The 21764-nt window shown below is 44.0% G+C and overlaps 1 protein-coding gene across 1 annotated transcript in view; it reads right to left on the bottom strand.

Annotated features, from left to right (window-relative positions):
* The window catches only part of LOC144685284 (organic cation/carnitine transporter 2-like), an 87953-nt gene that overhangs the window by 58233 nt on the left and 7956 nt on the right, over window positions 1-21764 (bottom strand). The window contains exons 2-4 of the mRNA XM_078549704.1: window positions 13700-13803; window positions 7637-7791; window positions 4189-4360 (exon numbers count right to left, since the gene is read on the bottom strand). Coding sequence (XP_078405830.1) covers window positions 4189-4360; window positions 7637-7791; window positions 13700-13803 — 431 coding nt within the window. The remainder of the gene's footprint in view (window positions 1-4188; window positions 4361-7636; window positions 7792-13699; window positions 13804-21764) is intronic.

Genomic DNA, 21764 nt, shown 5'->3' on the forward strand with positions numbered 1-21764 from the left:
GAAGGTAGCTGCTAGAGAAGCAGCCCAGAAAGGCAGGGGTGGGGGGGCCGGTGTGGGGGAGTTGGCTCACAGTGTGATAAGTGTCTGGGGGCAGTTGAGGAGAGATCCATAGTATCTGGTTGAGGTGGCATCTGTCAATTGGCTTCAGAGTGTGGTGTGTCTGACCACAGGGTGCCTATTGGTACATGGACTGTGTAATTACTGTGGACATTAGATTTATAACTTGTGTTATCCTTACAATTCTATACATATCTGTATAGTGGTGGGTGAAGGAGTATTGTAATAAAGTTCATCTTTTCTTGTTTAATAAATGTTTTATTCTTTTGTTAAAAGTTCATTAGCTGACTCCAGTGACTGTTCAGTAGTTACTCTCCATGTATCTAAACAAACAAATTAAAAGTTAGGATCTATCATGCTGGGTTCCACTCAAGGATCAGCCTTGCCCAGGGGTATCCTCAGCTGGGGTCATAACACCACATCTTCCCAAATTTGATCCCTTGCCCCCATTGTGTAGTTTAAAACCCTCTTTACTTTCCTAGTTATGTGACTTGCTAGAACACTGGTCCCAGCACAGTTCAGCTGTCGATCGCCCCAACAGTATAGATCCAACTTTCTCCAATACTGGTGCCAGTGCCCCATGAACCGGAACCCACTCCTCCCACTCCCGTCTTTGAGCCATGCTTTCATTTTTCTAATCTTATTTGCCCTATGTCAATTTGCATGTGGCTCAGATAATAATCCAGAAATTATTACCTTTGAGGTTCTGCTTCTTAATTTGGTGCCTACCTCCTTATACTGACTATGTAGAACCCCTTTCCTACTTCTACCTATATCGTTGATACCTACATGGACTACAATGACTGGATCCGCCCCCTCCCACTTCAAGTTCCTGTCCATCCCTGAGCAAATGTTCCAAGCCCTGGCACTGGGCAGGCAACACAGCCTTCTGGATTCTCGCTCTTTGCTGCAGAGAACAGTATCACTATACTAATCCCACTACCACCACATTCCTTTTAGCTCCAACCATTTGAATGGCTTCCTGTACCATGGTGCCATGGTCAGTCAACTCATCATTCCTGCAGCCCCCACTCTCATCCAAACAAGCTGAAAGAACCTCAAGCCTGTTGAGCAAAAGCAAAGGCTGAGGCTCATGTGCTCCTGGCCTCTGGGCAGTCACACTCTCCTGTCCCTGACCAAATCAGAAGACCCTGTCCTAAGAGGTGTGACTGCCTCCTGGCACAAAGTATCCAGGTAACTTTCCCCACCCTGCCACCCACCTCCCCCTTCCACCAACGTATTGCAGTGTCTGCAGCTCAGCCTCCAGCTCAATAATTCTGAGCTGAAGCTCTTTAAGCCACAAGCATTTACTGCAGATGTGTTTGGCCTGGTACACACTGGCATCCAGGAGCTCCCACATGCTGCAACCATGACATATATCGCCGTTCCTTCACTGTCGCTGTGTCAAAATCCTGGAGCTCCCTCCCTAACAGCACTGTGGGTGTACCTACACCACATGAACTGCAGCCGTTCAAGAAGGCAGTTCACCACTACCTTTTCAGGGTCAATTAAGGATGGGCAATAAATGCTGGCCCAACCAGTGATGCTCACATCCAATAAATAAATTTAAAATATCACCTGTCCTGCCACCCTTAATATGTCTTTAACTACTACTTAAGTTATTTTATTCAATGGGTTATTTTCTTTTTTTATGTTAACCTCACCACAAGTTTGTATATTAATTTAAACCTTAGGAATAGAATAGGCCTTAGCCACTAACCAGATACTCACCAAAAAGTTTGCTTCTATCTCTCTAGTAGAGAGAGAACCAATCCATACAGGGTAAAAAAGTTAGAAAAGGCAAAAGCAAAGAATCATCTGCTTCCCCTCCTCAGCTAACTCCCTTAATCACCCAACTCCCAGCACTCTGTTCAAAGTCATACTCTGTGCTAAGTTGTACTATAATGTCTGTTCTTATATCCTTCTGAAACTAAGGGGTTAGCAGACCCCAGTTACAGAAAAACTAGTTTCAGTTTCTTTCCTTAATTAGCTAACTTCAGCTGCTCTTCCAGTACAACCCTGAAATCCTGCTTAAGGCTAAGATATTTAGAATTTAGACAGTAAATCTCAGTTAAATGCTAAATATGAACAAAATTAGATTTTTACAAAGAGATGAACACCACCTTTCTCATCCAAACTTCCAGAAATCACCCCTGTCCCCGAAGCTTCTGTTTTATTGAAAAGGTGCAATGCATGGACGTGCTCCTTCTGTCTGCAAAGGACAGGGCCTCATGTGTGAATATATGTAGCTTCTAGCATGTGTAAGTGAGCCATACTGTGGGCCCAACTGATAATCTTAAATTGGTTTGCAGTGTAATTCTTAGCACAGTTTGGATTGTTTAGCAAGAGCTGTCCGACTCTGGAATTACATCTAATGTTGGACACTATGCTTTGTGTTTTGCAAGCATGGGCTAGTTGGGTACAGTTAGCACTTTGTTGCAAATAGCTGAAGGGATGTGCTGTTTGATATGATCTGCCAGCCATTGAGACTACATATGTGGCATCACACTGGCATTGAAATTCATATACCGCATGACTCATTCATGTGATAGGCAGAACATCTTTTTGGCTTGATGGCAGTATCATGTTAGTGGAGAATACCACTCATGTTGCTACTGTATAGCAGCAGCATGAAACGGGTTGCTTCAGCTGTTGCTCAAAGTTTTGAGACCCTTTACCCTTCTGGGGTAATCTGAGATAGGCTGGGAGATTTTCAGGACTAAATGTAGGCCCATTTATGAGTTTGTGAGATATACAGTGAGCAATGTTCTGATCAGAGTAGCCATTATCCCTTTTTTAGCACCTTAATTAGGCATAACGTTCTTGTGTATGTAGGCTGTACATCCCAATGACTAGTGGATTGTATCAAATAGCACATCCCTTCAGCTGTTTGCAACAGGCACAGGCATAGTACTGACCAAACTCAAACAGCCCGTGCTTGCAAAATTCAAATAATAGTGTCCAACATTAGATGTGATACCATGATTGGACAGCACTTGCCAAGCAATCCTGTTTCTGGTAAGAACTACACTGGCAACCAATTTAGAATTATCAGTCGGGCTTACAGAAGCTAAATATATTCACCCCACAGCACCCTATCCTTTGCAGACAGAAGAAGCACGTCAACACATTGCACCTTTTTCAACTAAACAGGAGCTTAGAGACAGCCATTCCTTGGTTCATTCCCCATGGCAATGCCTTGGCCAATCAGAGTCAACCCACCTGTTTTGAAGTTAAAAAAAGCTTGGCACATGTTTCCTGGTGCATTTTCTATGGCAATGGCTCTACCAATCAGAATCCACTTGTCAACCAATCCGCACTCTCTTCTCATGTAATTAAATTGTTCCTCTCTTTGCAATTGGTATTCTCATGTATCTGTTCTGATGAGTGCAAGATGAAACACTTTGACAGCATTACTCTTTTTTCAGCAATGCTCTACTCTCCTTCTCATATCCCACTTCCCCTTTGTCTCACAATCTCTTGTGGTTTACAAGCTGCAAATGATGTAAGCCTGCATCACTTGGTTTCCTCAATATATAAAATAGCATTTTATCACAGGTCATGGCAGCAGAAGCAATGAATATGAGTTTCCCACTAACCAACTGAAAAGTACTATTGAAAGGGCAGTGCTTCAACACACTCATCATCCAGACTCCACCACAAGCCAATGAATTGAATTGAAAGTGATATAATACACTGATTATCCCAGTATCATTACAAGACCATGACTTATAAATTCCTTGAGCATTTGGGATAATGTCCATCATTACCGCCTGAGCAGTAACCTGATATAGCTGATCACCTGGCCATTGTAGAAGCCATCTAATTTTCAACCCATTGATCTCAACCCGGTAAAATTTATTAGGTATTGCAATGACTGGATATAAATTTCACTCAGTTACCTCCTAGGCAGTGAAGATGAAAATTAATCCACTGAACATTCAGCCTCTCATCATAGTCAAGGAGAAATCACTCCTGTTTTATACACTGTCAGTGCTGATCCCCATCCTTACCCCCATGCAAAAAGGGCTTTCATTTTATGTTGATTGGAGTCAGTGACAGAAGTTAACAGCAGATAAAAAAGTCCTTACCAACTGATTATATCAGGATAAGATTCACATTCCTACCTACCACCACAAAGGAACATACAGGAGGTCAGAAAAAGACAGGGTCAACAGCAGCATCCACCAGCTTCGTATGAAGTATGCAACCAAAGGCAGGTACACATAGCCGATTGTACAAGACATGGCAAGTCCCAATATACAGTATGTAACACGAATAGATTTCCCAAGAACTTCCGATCCTGTAACAAGTTCAAGAACAACAGTGATTGTGAGATAAAAATAGAAAATGATGAAAACACTCTGCAGGTCAGGTGGCATTTGTGGAGAGAGAAACAGAGTTCATGTTTCAGATCAATGGCCTTCCATCAATACCCTGACTGTGAGTTATTCCCTAATTTAATTCCACCATGGATTATCACCACTTTGAAAGAAACTTTGTGTGTAAATAAAAAGACTTCCAGTAATCTAATTGAATGCTCTCCAAATATAAGCTACTAGCCATGCTGTATGAAAGATCCTGATTGCAGATCTGTCACCTCAGCCCAGCACCTTCCAGAGACCAGTGATTCAGCTGCATTAACAGGAATAAGATAGTGAGGAGAGGAAAAGGGAGCGGAATACATTTGAAAAACAATTAAAAACAAACCAAGCTTAAAAAAAAGAAATGTTTAATAGGCATTGGCACTGGAGATTATCACTGCCTCTCGATACAAAAATACAAGAATAACCAATGATGACAATAGGCCAGTTTGTCCTTGAAAGCTTATCCCTCAAGTACTCTGACTGTATTTTCAACAATCCCACTAGTTTCCTGTGCTTCCTCTCTGGAAGACATTTTAAACATGGCTCTTTATTTCAGTAAAGAATTTCTGATTTTAAATGTACTTTTCACTAACTATATCTAGTTCTAATTTCCTGGTGTTTTTTGATGTAACATTCTGGGTGTAAATTATGTGAAAAAATTTAGCATTTTAGATATCACAGGTCCCTTATAACTGCCTTCTTTCCAAGTCTAGAGCACAAGTTAGCTAACCTTTCCTCACAGATCATCTTTAGACCTGGAATCAGGCTTGTTTTCCTTCTTGTACCCTTTCTAATACAGATAATCAAACATTTAAAACTGTATATGGTTAATTGAATTGTTTAATTGACATCAATCGCTGAGAATAATTCAGATTGAGGTCACATTTCATTTAAAAATGCATCAGCGCATTCTGGTAAAGTGCACAACACTGTAATAAGTATCTGAAATCTGCCACAAGCATGTTGTGTCCACCACATGTCGGCTGGCCAACAAAGGTGAAAATCGTGACAATACTTAAATTACCTTGGCATGACAAAATTGCTCAGAGGTGGAAAACTTGAGTGGGCACAATTCCCATCCTACGCAAAAAGTTATGGTAACATTCCACTATCCGGAAAATCCTGGGTGTATCTTCACCATTACTGCCTTTCTAGGTCTTCCTATTCTAACACAATTCTAGCATTACACATTTTTGACAAACATTTTCTACATCTGAAAGAAATACACTAAAGGAATGGTCTTTCTCTCTAGTGCGGTCTAGAGGCAAACAGGACTGCCTATGGCAATTTGGGTACAGGACTGCAGAAGTGCACTGTTTTAAGACCATGGCCTGGATTTTCGCCAAATTGGGTTGACTCAGGAGCTTTTAGAAAGTGGATGGGTCCAGATTCCAGGATACCTGTTCTCATTCCTGGGCTGTGTGATTTTTGGGAGTGCCTTTAAAAAGTGTGCAAGCTGCTTTCTGTTAGTAGCCCACATCCAGCACTCCTGAACTGGCTGGCTACTTTGCGGAGATAGGTATCTCCTACACCTCCGCAATTTTCATGGAGTTGGGCCAGGTTTTTAAAGAGTCGTGGTTCACGGTTCCTTAGAGGAGTTGTGAACCCTAGTGTGCATGAGGGGACCTTTTAAAAGGAAAGTTCAAAGTTCAACTTTGCCTAGTTACACCCCGCCACTCACAACTTCAGGCCTCTCAAACCGCCTATGACAGGCTCCATCCTTCCATCCACCCCACTACATCCCCTCAGGCCTTCTATGCCAGGCTCTGTCTTTTCACCCAACACCTATGTCCCCTCATGCCCCTTAGGCCTTTATGCCCCCTATGCCAAGCTCTGCCCTTCCATCCAACCTCCCTCAGGCCCTTCCTGCGCCCTATGCAAATCTCTGGCACTTCCTTGCCCATTGAGCCACTGTACACTTTCTAGAACCAATGAACACCATAATATATAGCGGGATCTGTAAGAAAATAGCTTTGAAAAAATGTAATCCATTGATAAATTTCTCCTGTGGAAATAAGTCTTGACAGCATGCTAATCCTAGTGCCAAATATCCAGGCCATCTGAAGTTTCAAAAACCAGAAACCACAACCACTTGAAACCACTTGACTTATGTCAAAAAACATTGTGAAATTGACTGCAGGGATCAGTGAGCCTGAACTGTCAATCAAACAATGTTTCACTTTCTATTAGCTTGCTGTCCAGACATGTTTCATTGCAGGAATTTGTCAATGGATGAAACTTTTTCAAAGCTTTTTTTACAAATTCCATGATACACTAATAGTGGTCATTGGCTCTATAAAGTGTATAGTTGGTCAGTGAGCATGGAAATGGCAGAACTTGGCATAAGGGAGCATGAGGAGGCTGAGCGGGTGGGTGGATGGGCAGAATTTGGCATAGGGGCATGAAGGGCTTGTGAGGGTGGGTGTAAGTGCAGAACATGGCATAGGGGCCATGAGGGGACATGGGCATGGATGGAAGGCCAGGGTTTGGAATAGGGGGCGTGAGGGGACATGCGGGTGGGTGCAGGGGCATAACTTGCCATTGGGGGTGGGTGGAAGGACAGAGCCTGGCATGGGGGCGTGAAGGGCTTGAGGGGGTGGGTGGAAGGGCAAAGCTTAGCAAAGAGGGCATGAGAAGACATAGGATGTGGGTGGAAGAGCAGAGCCTGGCACAGGGGGCATTTTCTGTTTTTATTTAGGAAATCGTACCGCTTCTGGGGCTATTAAGTTAGATCTACAAGATAGAAATGATTATAACAATTGATACAAAGTCAGATTGAATAGAAAAGATGGTGTAACCCAATAAATTATTTTGAAGTGTTGTTGAGCAACCTCTCCCATTTTATTTGCTTTAATTGTTGCATCATTTCATGGAACGCAAGTGCCTGATCTATAATATCAGAATTCTTCTTGCAGTTTTCTTCTGTCATACTGAATTTTGGGAATCATAGCTCATATATTACTTTTTCTGCAATTCAATAATCCTCTGGTTTACATTCCCAGCAGGAATGTTCTTGCCGCCTGTCACATTTCAGAACTTTTTGAAAATTTTTCCACAAAAGGATTGGGGAAAAAAATGAGGCCTCAAAATTCCTACCAGTCTTCTAGGCCATCACGTAATGACCAGAACTTGGTGTCATACTGAGAATGACAGGATCATCAAAAGTAGTGAGGGAAGGGCTAATAAAAGTACTGCATGGATTAGATACTTACCAAGAACAAAGGCAGCCAGATAGTTTGAAATTGCTCCAAGACCCACGAGGAAATTCAGAAGGCAGAATATTACCCAGTTTGGAGAGAATGCTTGAAGCACGCTGAACACAGTCTGTACAGCCATAGTTCCAAGCAGAATGATCTTCCTCCCAAATCTGCGAAGTAGAAGTAAAGATTGTGTCAATTTATACACAACTTTATGCTTACTATAATAGACACAAACACATGCTAAATTATGCACATACTTGTATGTACACAGGTGCACATTGCATATCTATATTCTCCCAGTACATAGCCATCATGCATATCAACACAGGCTTCTCCACTTACCCTTAGATTTACATAAAGTCACATGGGATTGAAAATCTATAATTCTGCTTATGTTCAACTACCACATCTTTGATAATGGTATATTGGAAGGATTAGAAATTATGTTGGGATCCAGATGCAAGGTCTTGACTCTGGGATTGGGGATGGCTTGTTCGAGGCTTTCTCCCCCAAAAAGTTATTATTATAAGAGGAAACAAGCCAGGTGATGATGTCAGGAGTTCCCACGTCTCTGACCATCAAGAAGACCTTGGGTGTTTTTTAATGCTTTTTCCTGTGGTGAGCTTGGAGACAGGGATGGCATTGAATCAGGCTGCATAGGTGAGGACCCTGCTACTGTTGTGAGTGGTGGCCGAGTTGATACTAGTGATAGAGTTGATCTATAGGCACTTCTTGGGTAGAAACTTTAAATTCATTTACAAGGTACTCAGCAGCAACTGTATGTGCATTTTGAACTCAAACTCTATCTTTACATTACTAACTACTATTGGCTACTGAGGTAGCCTGTGCTACTCTCGTATTGGGTATGAAAGATCATGTGATCCTCCTTAAAAAGCATTCTTCTTAAAAGGTATATTACACACTAAATAAAACCATAATTACCACATCCCTCCCTCTTTACTCAGATATACATTTTATATTTACATGTACAATTTTCTCAACATGGCATAATATTTACACTGGTAAGTGATTTACAAATTCAGACTTTCTGGGGGTTTCCTTATGTGTGTTGAACTTATCAGCTCTACAACTTCAAATGCTTTATCAGGAACCTCCTTTCCAGAATTGATTGAACATCAGGTGCTTCGGTGGGCACCTGCAGTTTTGTATCCTCCACTCTTGCAGGGACAGACATGTCTGTACTGGGTTGAGTTCTCTCAACAGGAAATGTTGACCCGGTCGTGAACACTGGTGGGAACAATTCTTGGTGACTTGTTTCACTCTTATTTAAATGACCCACATGTCTCCGTATGACTCAGCCTTCCACCTCCACGTGATAAGATAGAGGTTGGACTGCACTTATTTCATCCAGTAACCAGTTTAGTCTTTCTCCAAAGTTCTTTACGAATACCATCTTTCCCACTTGATTCCTTCTGTTAAACTTGTATTAGCCTCATCGCCAGTTTGTTGTGAGTGGTGGCCGAGTTGGTACTATCGATAGAGTTGATCTGCAGACACTTCTTGGGTGGAACCTTTAAGTTTATTTATAAGTTTATTCTCAGCAGCAACTACACGTGTGCTTTCAACTCAAACTCTATCTCTACGCTACTAACTAATGACTATTGACTACTGAGGTAGCCTGCACTGGTCTCCTATTGGGTACTAAAGATCATGTGATCTTCCTTAACAAGCATTCTTCTTAAAGTTATATTACACACTAAATAAAACCATAATTACCACAGCTACCTTTACCTCAATTGAGTCCATGGCATGAAGGCCAGGGGCCTTTCGCCCCACCACCAATTGAGGCCCTTAAGGGGCTATTAATGCCCAAATTGAGGGCCTCTTTTTGCAGCCACTAGTATTAACCCAGCAGAAGGTGGGCCTGTCACCATGTGGGACGCTTGGTGTACAAACATGTCTAGGTTGCTTGTGGTCTCCCCGGCAAGCTAGGTGGGGGGTCCCTCATTCAACGGCACTCAGTTCCTCATCGAGGGGATCAAGAAGGGGAAGCCCACTGAGATACAGCCCTCCACCTTTGCTGCTGACTCCCTGCGACCTCTTCTTCCATCATTCCCATCCTGTGAAACCTCCCCCTCCATCACTTACCTCTGGCTTAAGTTGCACAGCAGTCCTAGGCCTCCAGTGGGTGATGTTCCAGCAGCAGCCACTGCCCCTTTGCTGGCACTGCTGAGCAAAAGATCTGCTGGTCTCTGACTGGCCTGATGGGATCCTGGTGAAAGGTCCATCAGTGGCCTCTAAGCTGCCTGATGAGCAGGTAATACTAGTGGGCCTTCCTGGAGGAGACAAGGCAAGTGTGTTGCAGCTCTCCAGCTGAGGGCTGAGACTCACATCACTTCCATAGAAGCCACCAACCCATGTACAATCAGTGGAAATCTGTTTGATAAGATCATGCACACCAACATGACAAACAGTTGAGTTGGGGCTCACCTGGATGTTAGGGGCTGGGGGGACTTCTGGCTTGTCCTCTGATGAAAAGGATTTCAATTTTGTTTTTAAAATTCTTAGTGTCCCCCTTACAAAGGGGACCAGAGGGGCAACGAGATGTTTACTTCGACAGAATCCAACACAACCTCTACAGCCGACCACAATGGACATTCATGCCACTTGTGCAGGCATGTCTCCTGGTTGTCTTACAATGGATTTAAAAATAAATATATTCTCAAGCTGTGGCGAACACTGCCAAGGCCATCAATTATTACCTCCCGTGAATTAACCTGAGTAAAAGCTTGATACAACTGCTTGCTAAGCCACTTCTGAAGAAGGCTAAGAGTCAACCAAATTGGCGTGGGATTGGAGTCACATAAAAGTCAGACCCGGTAAGGATCGCAGGTTTTCTGCCCTAAAGGATATTAGTAAACAAGTTAGATTTTAATGACAAACCAACAGCCTCATTTTTACTGATACCAGCTTTTTATTTCTATGTTTTTTAAAGCTGATTTCAAATTCGAATGCTACGATTTGACTTCATTTTCTACAGGTTTAATAGTCAAAGCCGCTGGATTACTCCTGCATTAATATAGCCACTGCACCATCATTCCTTGATTATTGGTAGGGCATTCAACAGTGCCTTAATAATCACAAAATCATAGAATTGTTATAGCGCATAAGGAGACCATCGTGTCTGCACCGCCTCTTCGATTGAACAATTCACTTAATGCCATTCTCCTGTCCTGTCCCAGTAACCCTGAAACTTCTTCCCCTTCAAATAAACAGTCTCATTTCCTTTTGAATGCCTTGATTGAAGCTGGCTCCACCATACTCTTAGGCAGTGCATGTCAGTGCATTGCCATTAACAACTCACTGTGTGAAAAAGATTTTTCTCATGTTGCTTTTACTTCTTTCACAAACTGCTTTAAATCTGTGTCCTCTCATTCTCGATCTGTTCAACAATAGGAACAGTTTCTCCCTATCAACTCTGTCTAGGCCACATGTGACTTTGAATGCCTCTACTAAATCTCCTCTCAGCCTTCTTTTCTCCAAGGAAAACAGTTCCAACTTCTCTAATCTATCTTTATACTCAAGTTCCTCATCCCTGGAACCATTCTCGTGAAACTTTTTTACTTTTTTGCACTCTCTCCAATGCCTTCACATCCTTCCTAAAGCGTGGCACCCAGAGCTGGTTGCAATTTGCCAGCTGAGAACAAACCAATGTGCTATACAAGTTCAACATAACCTCCTCGCTCTTGCACTCTATGCCCTTCTTAATAAAACCTACAATACTGTAGACTTTACACCTTTACATAATGAAGGAATTTCATCTTTGTCACGTGAACTTTTAAAGAGTCAGCAACAGAGGCCCTGGAGCAGGTGCAATTCAGCATTTACAGTGCTCCTCCTCACAGATATTCTGTGTAAACCAACGGCAGAATTTTCGGGTCGGCGAGTGGGGGCGGGGCCTGCTCGCCAATGCATAAAATGACGCGCAGTGACGTCAGGCATGCGTCCCGTCGTCACTGCGCATTATTTAGATTGTCAGGTCGGCTACGTGCCCGCTGAACTGTCAAAGGCCTATCAAGGCCATTAAGAAAGTAATTAAAGTTGTTGAGAATGCTGCCCGTCCAACCTTAAGGTTGTCGGGCAGGCGAAGAGTCCAGGCGGCCTATCCTCATCCACGGGCAGGATGAGGTTTCATGAAGGGTTTATTAATTAAATTAAAATGTTTGAAAAAATTAATGGACGTGTCCCAGCTCATGTGACAGTTTCACATGAGGGGACATGCCCTTAAAATTTTTTTTTTTTCCTTTATTAAATTTTTCTGAACTTGAACTGATCTCCCCGAGGCACGTTTTCTGTGCCCTTTCATGCGCATGTGTGAAAGAGCGCAAGCCCCGACTCAGAGAATCCCACTCCCCCCCCACCCAACACACAGGGAGCGCTCAGCGCTTCCGGATGTGCATCACGCTGGGCGGGTTTTAATTGGCCCACCCCCTTAAAATGGCGGCGCGGACCCGACCTGGGGGTGCTGATCGGGTTCGTGCCCGCTCCCACCCGCCCCCGCACAACCCCACTGACCGGGGGAAAATTCTTCCCCAAGTGTTTTCAACCAAAAGTGTTAGGTGGATTTCTTATTTTTACTCATTCATGGGATATGTGCATCATTTGCAAGACCAGCATTTACTTCCCATTCCTAACTGTCCTTGATTAGGCGATGGCGAGCCACCTTCTTGAAATGCTGAAATCCATGTGGTCTTGGTACGCCCACAGTGTTGTTAGATAGTGAGTTCTTAATATTTTATCGTAGCATCCTGATATGACTGAGTAGCTTGCTAGACCAATTCAGAGAGCAGTCAAGAATGAACCACACTGTTGTCGACTGAAGTCAAATCTATCTCAGATGGTGTTTGCAGATTTCCTTGCCTAAAGAACATTAGTGAATCAGATGGGTTTTTAATGACAATATGGTAGTTTCGTGGGCATCATTACTGATGTTAGATTATTATTCCAGATTTTTTTTAATGAACTGAATTTAAAATCACTAGCTGACGTGATGGGATTTGAACTCATGTCCCCAGGTCTTTAGTCCAGGCTGTCATCGATAACAGCGTCCTGCCAATTCAGTTCACTCCATATGATATTAAGAACTGTCTGGCCACATGGACACAGCAAATGTATGGCCAGATTCTTGGCTGTAATACAAAAGACCTATGCACATGTGCTAGGTGACCCCCAAGCTATACTGTTCCAGTACAGCTGTGACCCTGGTCGCTAACCAACAATGCAAAAGCTTATCCAGGTATAACCCACACATAAAAGACAGGATAAATCTTTCCCAAACTAGTTGTTGTTCAATCAATCAGTCTCTAATTAATTCTGAGTAAAGTAATGGATTGAGTAATTTATAATGTTGACAGGTAACACGTGCATGCCAATAGCCTGCTCTTGTCTGTTCATGTTCCACCAGAACAAATTGCCTTCAGACCTTATCACAGCCTTTATCTAGAAATGGGTGCAAGAGGAGAGGTGAGATTAATTTTACATTGTTATATTATGTAAAATGATTTAAGAACTTTCTTGTTTCAGGCGCATTTGATTCACACCCTGTATTGAAGGAACATATCAAGGATACCCCAGATGTGTATATAGATGGTTTTTCCTATCACCTGCAAGGATCACCACATACAAGCTATGCTGTGGTATGTAGTAAAAGATGCTGCAGTAGACATTCTTCCCAGGATGCTGGAAATCTAAAATAAAAACAGAAAATGTTGAAAGTAATCAGCAGGCCTGGCAGCATCAGTGGGGAGAGGAACAGTTAATAGATCTGGGGCCTTTCAACAGAACTGGGGTTAGTATTGTACTTGATTCACCTGAACTCTGATTTGAATGACATCACCATACCCAGAGTTTTGAATATTTATGAAGATACCCCACCTGCAGCAAGCACCTGACGTGCCTCCTCAAGTCTAGACATTGGGAATACAGCGCAAATGGTGAGGTATGTACTTGGCCCCAAGTTTAATGACCTCCCCACGTGCCAAAAGGCCATTTTTTGTCAGTGCGAATGAGAATGAAGATTCCTTCTGCCTGGGCTGAATAAAGGGAAAAACTCACCTGTCAGATAACTGTCCAGAAATAAAAGAACCAACCAACACTCCCATGAAGAACGTTGACGTAGAAAACGGCCCTTTCCAGTTATTGTTGCAAACCAAGTCCCACTGAAAGGCAAAGAGAAATGAAAAATAATGTATGTATTGTGGGAAAAATTACAAGCAAGTCATTTTACTATACTGGTCTAAGAATGGGTGGTATTGAATCTGAGAAAAGCCCACTATGATGTCAGCCTCAAATCATTGTTTACGCCTCTAAGCCAGAGGGCAGTGGGTTCAAACCCAACTCTGGAGGCTTCAGTACATAATCTAGGCTGTCACATTTGTTCTGCACTGAGGGGGTGCAGTGTTTTATATCAGATGTTGAACTGTAATTCTGTCTGCTCTCTAGATGTAAAATATTCCATTGCACTATTTCAGGAAGAGCAGGATTGTTTCCAGCCACACTTATTCCTCAACCAGTTTTACAAAAGCAGGTTATTTGGTTCAAAGTAAAATACTGCAGATGTTGAAAATCTGAAATAAAAAAAGAAAATGCTGGAAAAACTCAGCAGGTCTGGCAACATCTTCTCCAGAGTCATACGGACTCAAAATATTAATTCTGTTTCTCTCTCCACAGATGCTGCCAGACCTGCTGAGTTTTTCCAGCATTTTCTCTTTTTATTTCAGATTACTTGGTTGAACATCTCATTTGTAGGATGTTGTTTTCACATTTATCTACATTACAACAGTGAAAACAATTCAAAAGTCGTTCATTGTGCTGAATTTTAAGTGCCTCCTCTGTGTGTTTCCCACAGGGTGGGCACACAAAATGAGGTGGGTGCCCATCCCACCACCTTCACGGCCACCGCCAGGCTCACTCCCATAATGCAGGGGGTGGGTGAGTGCTGAAATCGGCAGCCCGCCTGCCATATTTAATCAAACAACTAAGGGTTAATTAGGTTTGTTATCAAGCCAATTGACCCTGAAAATGTGATGCCCATGCCATAAACCGCTTGGCTTGGGCAGCAGGGCAGAGGCGGGAGACCTAATTTTTTACCTTAGGTGCTCAAAAAGTGGGAAGGAAGTGGGGATGGGTTGGGGGTGGGAGTCACTCATTGGGGGCTGCCCTTTGCCGATTGTGAGGCAGCCCCCATGCCCCCCCGCTTAGGTTGAACCCTCCCATTCCTTCCTACCCACTCCCTCCCTTAAATTGACCCCCTTCCCCCCACCCCCACTCCCCTCTCCCCAACCTACCATAGGCATTTCGGCCTATGCTCCCGGGCTTACCTGCTTCAGCGTTCCAAAGCCTTGCAGTCCTTTCTTCCCCTGTATTCCCAGCAGTGGTCGGTGATGCATTCCTGGTGCTGCCAGTATTGATGGAGCTGCCAGCCAACCAGATTGTCCGGCAGGTCCAGAGGGCGGGACTAAGTCCTCTGAGGGGGCAGAAGTCCCTCTCAGCCCTTATTATTCCATCCCCGCAGCATTTATGACTGTGTACGCTGTTCCCCCACCCTAGTATTATTCAGACCATTACGTTTGGAGTACTTTGGGACAGACATAGTACATGAAAGGACATGTAAAGTAATTCTATTTCCAACAGACACTATATAATTTTCATGGTCATGAAATCTCTTAAACATACTTCATATGTTGAGGGAAATGAATAAACCTGCATGTGTATTGCTGAAAAAAAGAGATATACTTTCGAAGCTTTCCATCTTACACTCATCAAGACAAGAGCAAGAATGCAAATTTCAAAGGGAGCAACGATTTTCACTGCATGAGAAAAGGTTGTTGATTGGTTGGCAAGTTGACTGTGATTGGCCAAGGCATTGCCATGGAGAATGTATCAAGGAACTATTGTCTCCCACACTTCTGTCTAATTCAAAAGAGGCGCAATATCTGGACATGTTCCTTTTGTCTGCAGAGGGCAGGTCCCTATGTAAGAATATATGTAACTTATATCAGGCGTAGGTGAGCCACATTGTGAGTCCGAATGATTATCTTACATTGGTTGTAATTCTTAGCACACCCAGGATTGTTCAGCAAGTGCTGTCCAATTGTGAAATCACATCTAACGTTAGACATAGGACATAAAGTCTAACGTTAGATGTAATTCTGCATTTGGACATGGTATCAATCCTTATGAGTAAAAGACGAAAATCTTTTGACAGCATGTCTCTTTTCTCAGCGGGGGTGGAGTCCAAGGGTGGAGGGGGGGAGTCTTGAGGGGGGGAGAAGGGATTCCAAGGGGGATAAGTCTGGATGGGGGGTAACGTCCAGGTGAACATGCAAGGGAGGGCTCTGATGAGTCCATGACTGCCTCCTGGGAGCGAACTGAAGGTGGGCATGGAATGAGGGAATGTTGGGAATGACCAAGGGCAGAGTGAGCTGGTGAGGCAGTAAGGCGGGAGGGTGTGGGTTCGACGGTAGCAATAGAAGCCACAGCGAAGATGGTTGGTGGGGATTCAGAGGCAGGCATGGACCCTGGTGGGTGGGAAGGAGGTCAAGAAGGTGAATGTAGATAGGGGTGGAATTTTCAGGAAGGAAGGGAATGTGTACGTTCATCAGGACATCCCCAAAGGAAATGGTTTGTGGCTAGCAGGTCACAGAGGGGAGGTGGAAGGTGATACTGGAGCAGGGATCAACAGTGATAGGGGAAAGGAAATGGATGACTGGAGGAGGGGAAAAGATGGGGGAGCTGACATGAAAGCAAATCCAGACCATGCTGTCCAAATTGAAAGTGAAATGACAGTCATGGTGGGTGAGATCAGGTGCTGCGTGGGAGTGTGATCATTGGGTGGGCAGAGATACAGGTCGGCTCAGATGGACAACTGAAAGTGAAGCCCAGCAGGCATCATTGAAAATGCCCAGGACATTGAGGTGAGTGTGATACAGGAAGGATCTGCGTGCGTAGGAGAGTGCTTGCACAAGGCTCTGAAAGGTCCTGCCCCACACACACACACTGCTCCCTCCAGAATCACTCATTGGCCAGCTGCTCTCTCTGCAGTGACAGAGGACGAGGTTGAGGGGGTCACAAGCGAAGGGGACTTGGAAGGAGAGGACAACCTCTGAGATTCTTGAGTGGATGATACAGGGGTGTCCAGCTGCCGCTCCTCCTCACTTTGGGTGCCCGGGAGCCCCAGCCTGATTCCTTGAGGGGAAGGAGCACCTGGAGGGACATTGAGGTGCCCCATTTCCCTCTCACGTTGCCAATGCAGAAACTCACCCATGGCTCCCGCATCGGAGTGCAGGCCTGTGCACATCTCCTCCTTCTGCTGAACCAGGGTCTCCATGGCATCCGCCATCCTCCCCATGGAGACCTCTATACACGGAAACGTGTGCACCATTTCATTAGAGAACAGGCGGACTTGTTCTCTGACTCGCATACCATCCTGCTGAGGGCTTCCAACAGCTCTGCGTGATGTACCCACGCCTTCTGTTGACTCTCCAGGATGAATTGGAAGGTCAAATCCAGAGGCTCGTCATCTGACTCTGACCTCGCAAATGCCTGATCCCCAGCAGTCCTCCCAGTGCTGGGGAACTCACACAAACCTGCCTCCCCCTGCTGCGGACTTGTGTCCTTGCGGTGACCAATAGATTCTGAACCCAAGCCTGCTCTAGATCTAGGTCCCACCAAGATGTGTGTCTTTTGTGCTGGTGGAGTGTTTGGGTAAGCGCTGTGACGGGTCTTCCAGGCTGCTTATTTTCAGCTCTTCAACGGAGGAGGTGTCCTCTTGGCTGGAAGTGAGGACCTGGATGGAGCTGAGGGACTGGCTGGCTGAGGGTGTGAGTTGCTTGGCAGAGCTCCCTATGAATCAAAGTGGAGACAATTAGTGCATGGCAGAGTCAAAAGCAGGAGAGGGAGCACTCACAGTTGCGTTGAGAGAGGGATGATGTGGTGCCAGATCCTCACAAGGGTGTTCGTCACTGACCCCACCGTCACCACAGGCACGGTCCATGTCCTCACCAGTCAGCACGATGGCACACTGCTCAAAGTGAATGAGTAGCCTAATGTCGGCTACTCCACACCCCCACCACCCACCCCCAGTCTAGGACCTCTCCCTGCTGATGTGAGTCAGCTTCTCCTGCATGAAAACTGATGGAGAGAGTGTGAGCAGGACACATGGTACAGCCTGGAATGTTTGTGTGGTGAACAGAGCCATGGACAGGATGAGGACATGAGCTCAAGAGGATATGAGGCTGATAGAGATGTGAGGGTGTGTGAGAGAGTTAGTGGTTTTGTCCCCTGAGGGGCAGATCCCTGTGGATGTGTGATGGGTTTGTGTGTGTGTGAGAAGAGTGGGTTAACATGGTGGAACGGATGAGACCATTCATCCTGTAGCGACACTGGTGGCTGTCTTCGTTTGCAGGGCATTGGCGCTGACCACCGCTGCCACACCTCCCATGCTGGATTCGTGATGCAGCTGCCCCTCCTGTGGCGAGAGCGGGTTAAAATATATCATGGCGGCCTCCACATTGTCCAAAAGGCACTCGAGGGATGCCTCACTGAAGCGGGAGGCTGCAGTCCTTTTGCCTTTCGGGGCCATTCTGTCTTCCGTGTGGCAGTCCTGGGCTAGAAGCACTGAGAAGTGTGTGCACGGCTGCACTTTAAATGTGGTGCCCAGCGAGGTGATGGTGTGGTGGGCGGATGAGAGCCTGCCCACCACAGAAACGGCAGGTTTCCCGGGATGCATAATTAATGCGGTAGGTTTGGGATGATACGGCGTGAAAAGCTGTCATTTTCTACAGCACTTACATGTCAAATTTCTAAGGCAGAACAGTGAAAATGTTTCGGACAGCATTGTCAATATTGATCAACTGGCATTCCCAGATATAACTATTGTGAATCCAGCAAGATTGGGAGAATCATAATCCATAAATTATCTGTACACTCATGTAATCATCAGTTCTATTCCCGAATGGATTGGAATCAATGAACTTTTATTTTTCTATCATTTATTTTCTTCATAATATCCCGAGAGCACAGATTAATGCAGATCTAGGCTCTAAGGTACAGTCTCTGCTTGTTATCCTACCCAGTTGGCTGTTCATTATATGTGAAAGCTGACAAGTAGGTCAGCAGGCTAATCAAGAAAGGACACATCAGAACTAAGCTCGATCCTGTTCTCAACAAAATCCACAAGTACACTTTTCAGCTGGAATTATTGACTAGTGAACAAATATGGGAGCCTCGGTATACTTTTCCTCAAACAAATCCAGCTCACTGACACTTACTTGAGATCAGCTAATTTGGTAAACAACTCTGGCCTGTTCAGATCAATCTTACATTAAATACTGTCCATAAAAACTGAAACACCAAAGGCAGAGCTATTTCTTTGAAAATAAGATGCAAATCATTATTGTGTTTAATGTATTTTGATAGGAAACTATTCTAAAATGCTGCATGTTTGTGGGGGAACTGACAACTCTACTCTACTGCTCCTTAAAATTTGAAGCATGCTTCTTCAGCTTGTTATTTTTCTCGCCACTGAACACAAGTTCAGTGTGTGAATAACTATACCATCAAAAGATTTTGCATAAACTATAAATGATAACATGCATTTTGCATATGCAACAAATATTGATAAAGCTACATCCAAATTGCTGATCTGTCCATTACACTTTATTTATCTGCATAAAAGAGACCAAAGGGCAATTTGGCCAATAGATTAATTTGGTGTATTGAAGACCAACATTGATTTACTATCTTAGAGGGCATTTGAAAGGACAAGTAACTATCAAATGGCAGCTGAGCAGAAAATATTTGGGAATAGGACAATAGAATCGGGAGGCAAAAAGTGGTTCCAGCAACACTATGCCGGAAACCCTACAAGGCATAATCAAAAATTACAAACTTCACAAGCATGTATTATTATCCCCATTGAGACCAATAACTTTAAAAAAAAAGAAAATTAAACTTCCAGTTGATAGCTAAAAGGATGATATGTCAAGATTTCATGCTTTAAGGCTTTTATTGTAACAAACTTAAAGCATTATTGACTAAACAGTATTGCTGTAGGCAACTTACACTTAACTACAGAACAAAAAACTTTCCCCTTTTCCTTTCAACACAACCAAGACACCTCTCTTCACAGATATACTTTACACTGTACCTCAGGTAGTCATTCGATTTTTCCCAGTCCAAGTCCAAAATTATCCTTAGTCCCTGAGGGTTACTTCCTTTCATTTCCTTTCCCAGCCTAGTTACTTTTAACCCAGGAACTGCCTTTGCAGTAAGGGTCTTTCCTGGCAATTTTCCCTCTTGTGCAAGTTCGGCGAATTCTCCAGCCTCATTTCAAATCATTGGAATTTGGTCTTTTCATCCCGAGGGCGAGATCCCCCACCCTACATTCCTGTGCAGTGAATGATAGGGCTGAATTTTAATAGACAGCAGGAGAGGCTATACCTTCACTTACTACATTTTTCAAATCTCCCACTCTTATTCAGTCCATGATTAACTAAATATAGGCCGCAGGATCAAACACTGCTCACAGTTTAAAGTCCATAGTCATATGTTAAGTTACAGCCACCTTAACAGAGTTTATGGCCGCTTTCACAAAGTATGATCTTACAGTCCATAGTATCTATGGAATTTATTACCACAGAAGGCTGTGGAGGCCAGGTCATTGAGTGTATTTAAGACCGAGATAGATAGGTTCTTGATTGGTAAGGGGATCAAAGGTTACGGGGAGAAGGTGGGAGAATGGGGTTGAGAAACTTATCAGCCATGACTGAATGGCGGAGCAGACTCGATGGGCTGAATGGCCTAATTTCTGCTCCTATGTCTTATCCAATGTCCTCATGCTTGTACTGAGCATTATGTATGTTAAAGGTCCTATATAAATACAAATTGTTGTTATTTTGCAAGCCAATACTTGGCTTTGATGAAGGGTCATCAACTTGAAATGTTAACTTGGTTTCTTTCTCCACAGATGCTGAGTATATCCAGCACTTTATCTTTTTATCTCAGATTTCCAGCAACTGCAGTATTTTATCTTTGTTCATCAGACTACTCGGTGTTGGGGAGAGTGAGGGAGTAGCTTTTGCATGTAGTTGTCGGTCAGGTGGACTGGTGGAACATAACTCAACCTAGCAATAATGAATATCCAGACACCCATGTGCACTTCTGCTGCTGTTTCGACCACATAACAGTCCTGACACATTCAGTCGTGAATGATGGTGGACAACTTAAAAACTAAAAAGAGAGGAGGAGGTTCCATGAACATTCCTACCCTCAGTGAAGGTGGTGTCTAACACACCAGAACAAAAGACAAGGCTGAAGCGTTTGTAAACATATTCAAGCAGAAGTGCCAAGTGAATGATTCATCTCCGCCTTCTCCGGTGGTCCTCATCATTATAGAAGCCAGCCTTTAGCCAATTTGATTAGCTTCATGCGATGTCATAAAATGGCCTTGTGTGGATGCAGCGAAGGCTATATGCGCAGACAACATCCCGTCTGTAGCGCTGAAGACTTGTGCTTCAGAACTCGTAACTGCCTCTAGCCAAGCTGTTTCCTTATAGCTACAACATTGGTATTTAAGCAACAAACTGGAAAATTATCCAGATATTTCCTCTTCACAAAGCAGAGGATAAATCCATTCTGGGCAATTACCAACTCATCAGTTTACTCTCATTTATCAGCAAATTGATAGAAGGTGTCATTGGCTGCATTTTCAAGTGGCACTTGCTCAGCAACAAACTGCTCACAGATGTTCAGTTTAGGTTCCACCAGGACCACCCTGCTCCAGACCTAATTACATCCTTGGTCTGAACATGGACAAAAGTGTTAAATTCCAAAGGCAAGGTGAGAGTGACTATTCTTGACAGCAGAGCAGCACTTGACCAACTGTGACATCAAGGGACCCTTACAACATGGGAATCAGCAGGAAAGCGCTCCACTGGCTGGAGTCATACCCCTCAAAAGGAGATTGTTGTGGTTCTTGGTAGCCAATCATCTCAGTCCCAGGACATAACTGGCTTCTTCAGGCACAACCATCTTCAGCTGCTTTAATCAATGGTTTTCACAGAATCACAGTACAGAAGAGGCCCTTCAGCCCATTGAGTCTGCACCGACATGTGAGAAA

Source organism: Cetorhinus maximus, chromosome 10 (assembly GCF_964194155.1).
Source record: "Cetorhinus maximus chromosome 10, sCetMax3.hap1.1, whole genome shotgun sequence".
NCBI lineage: Eukaryota > Metazoa > Chordata > Chondrichthyes > Lamniformes > Cetorhinidae > Cetorhinus > Cetorhinus maximus.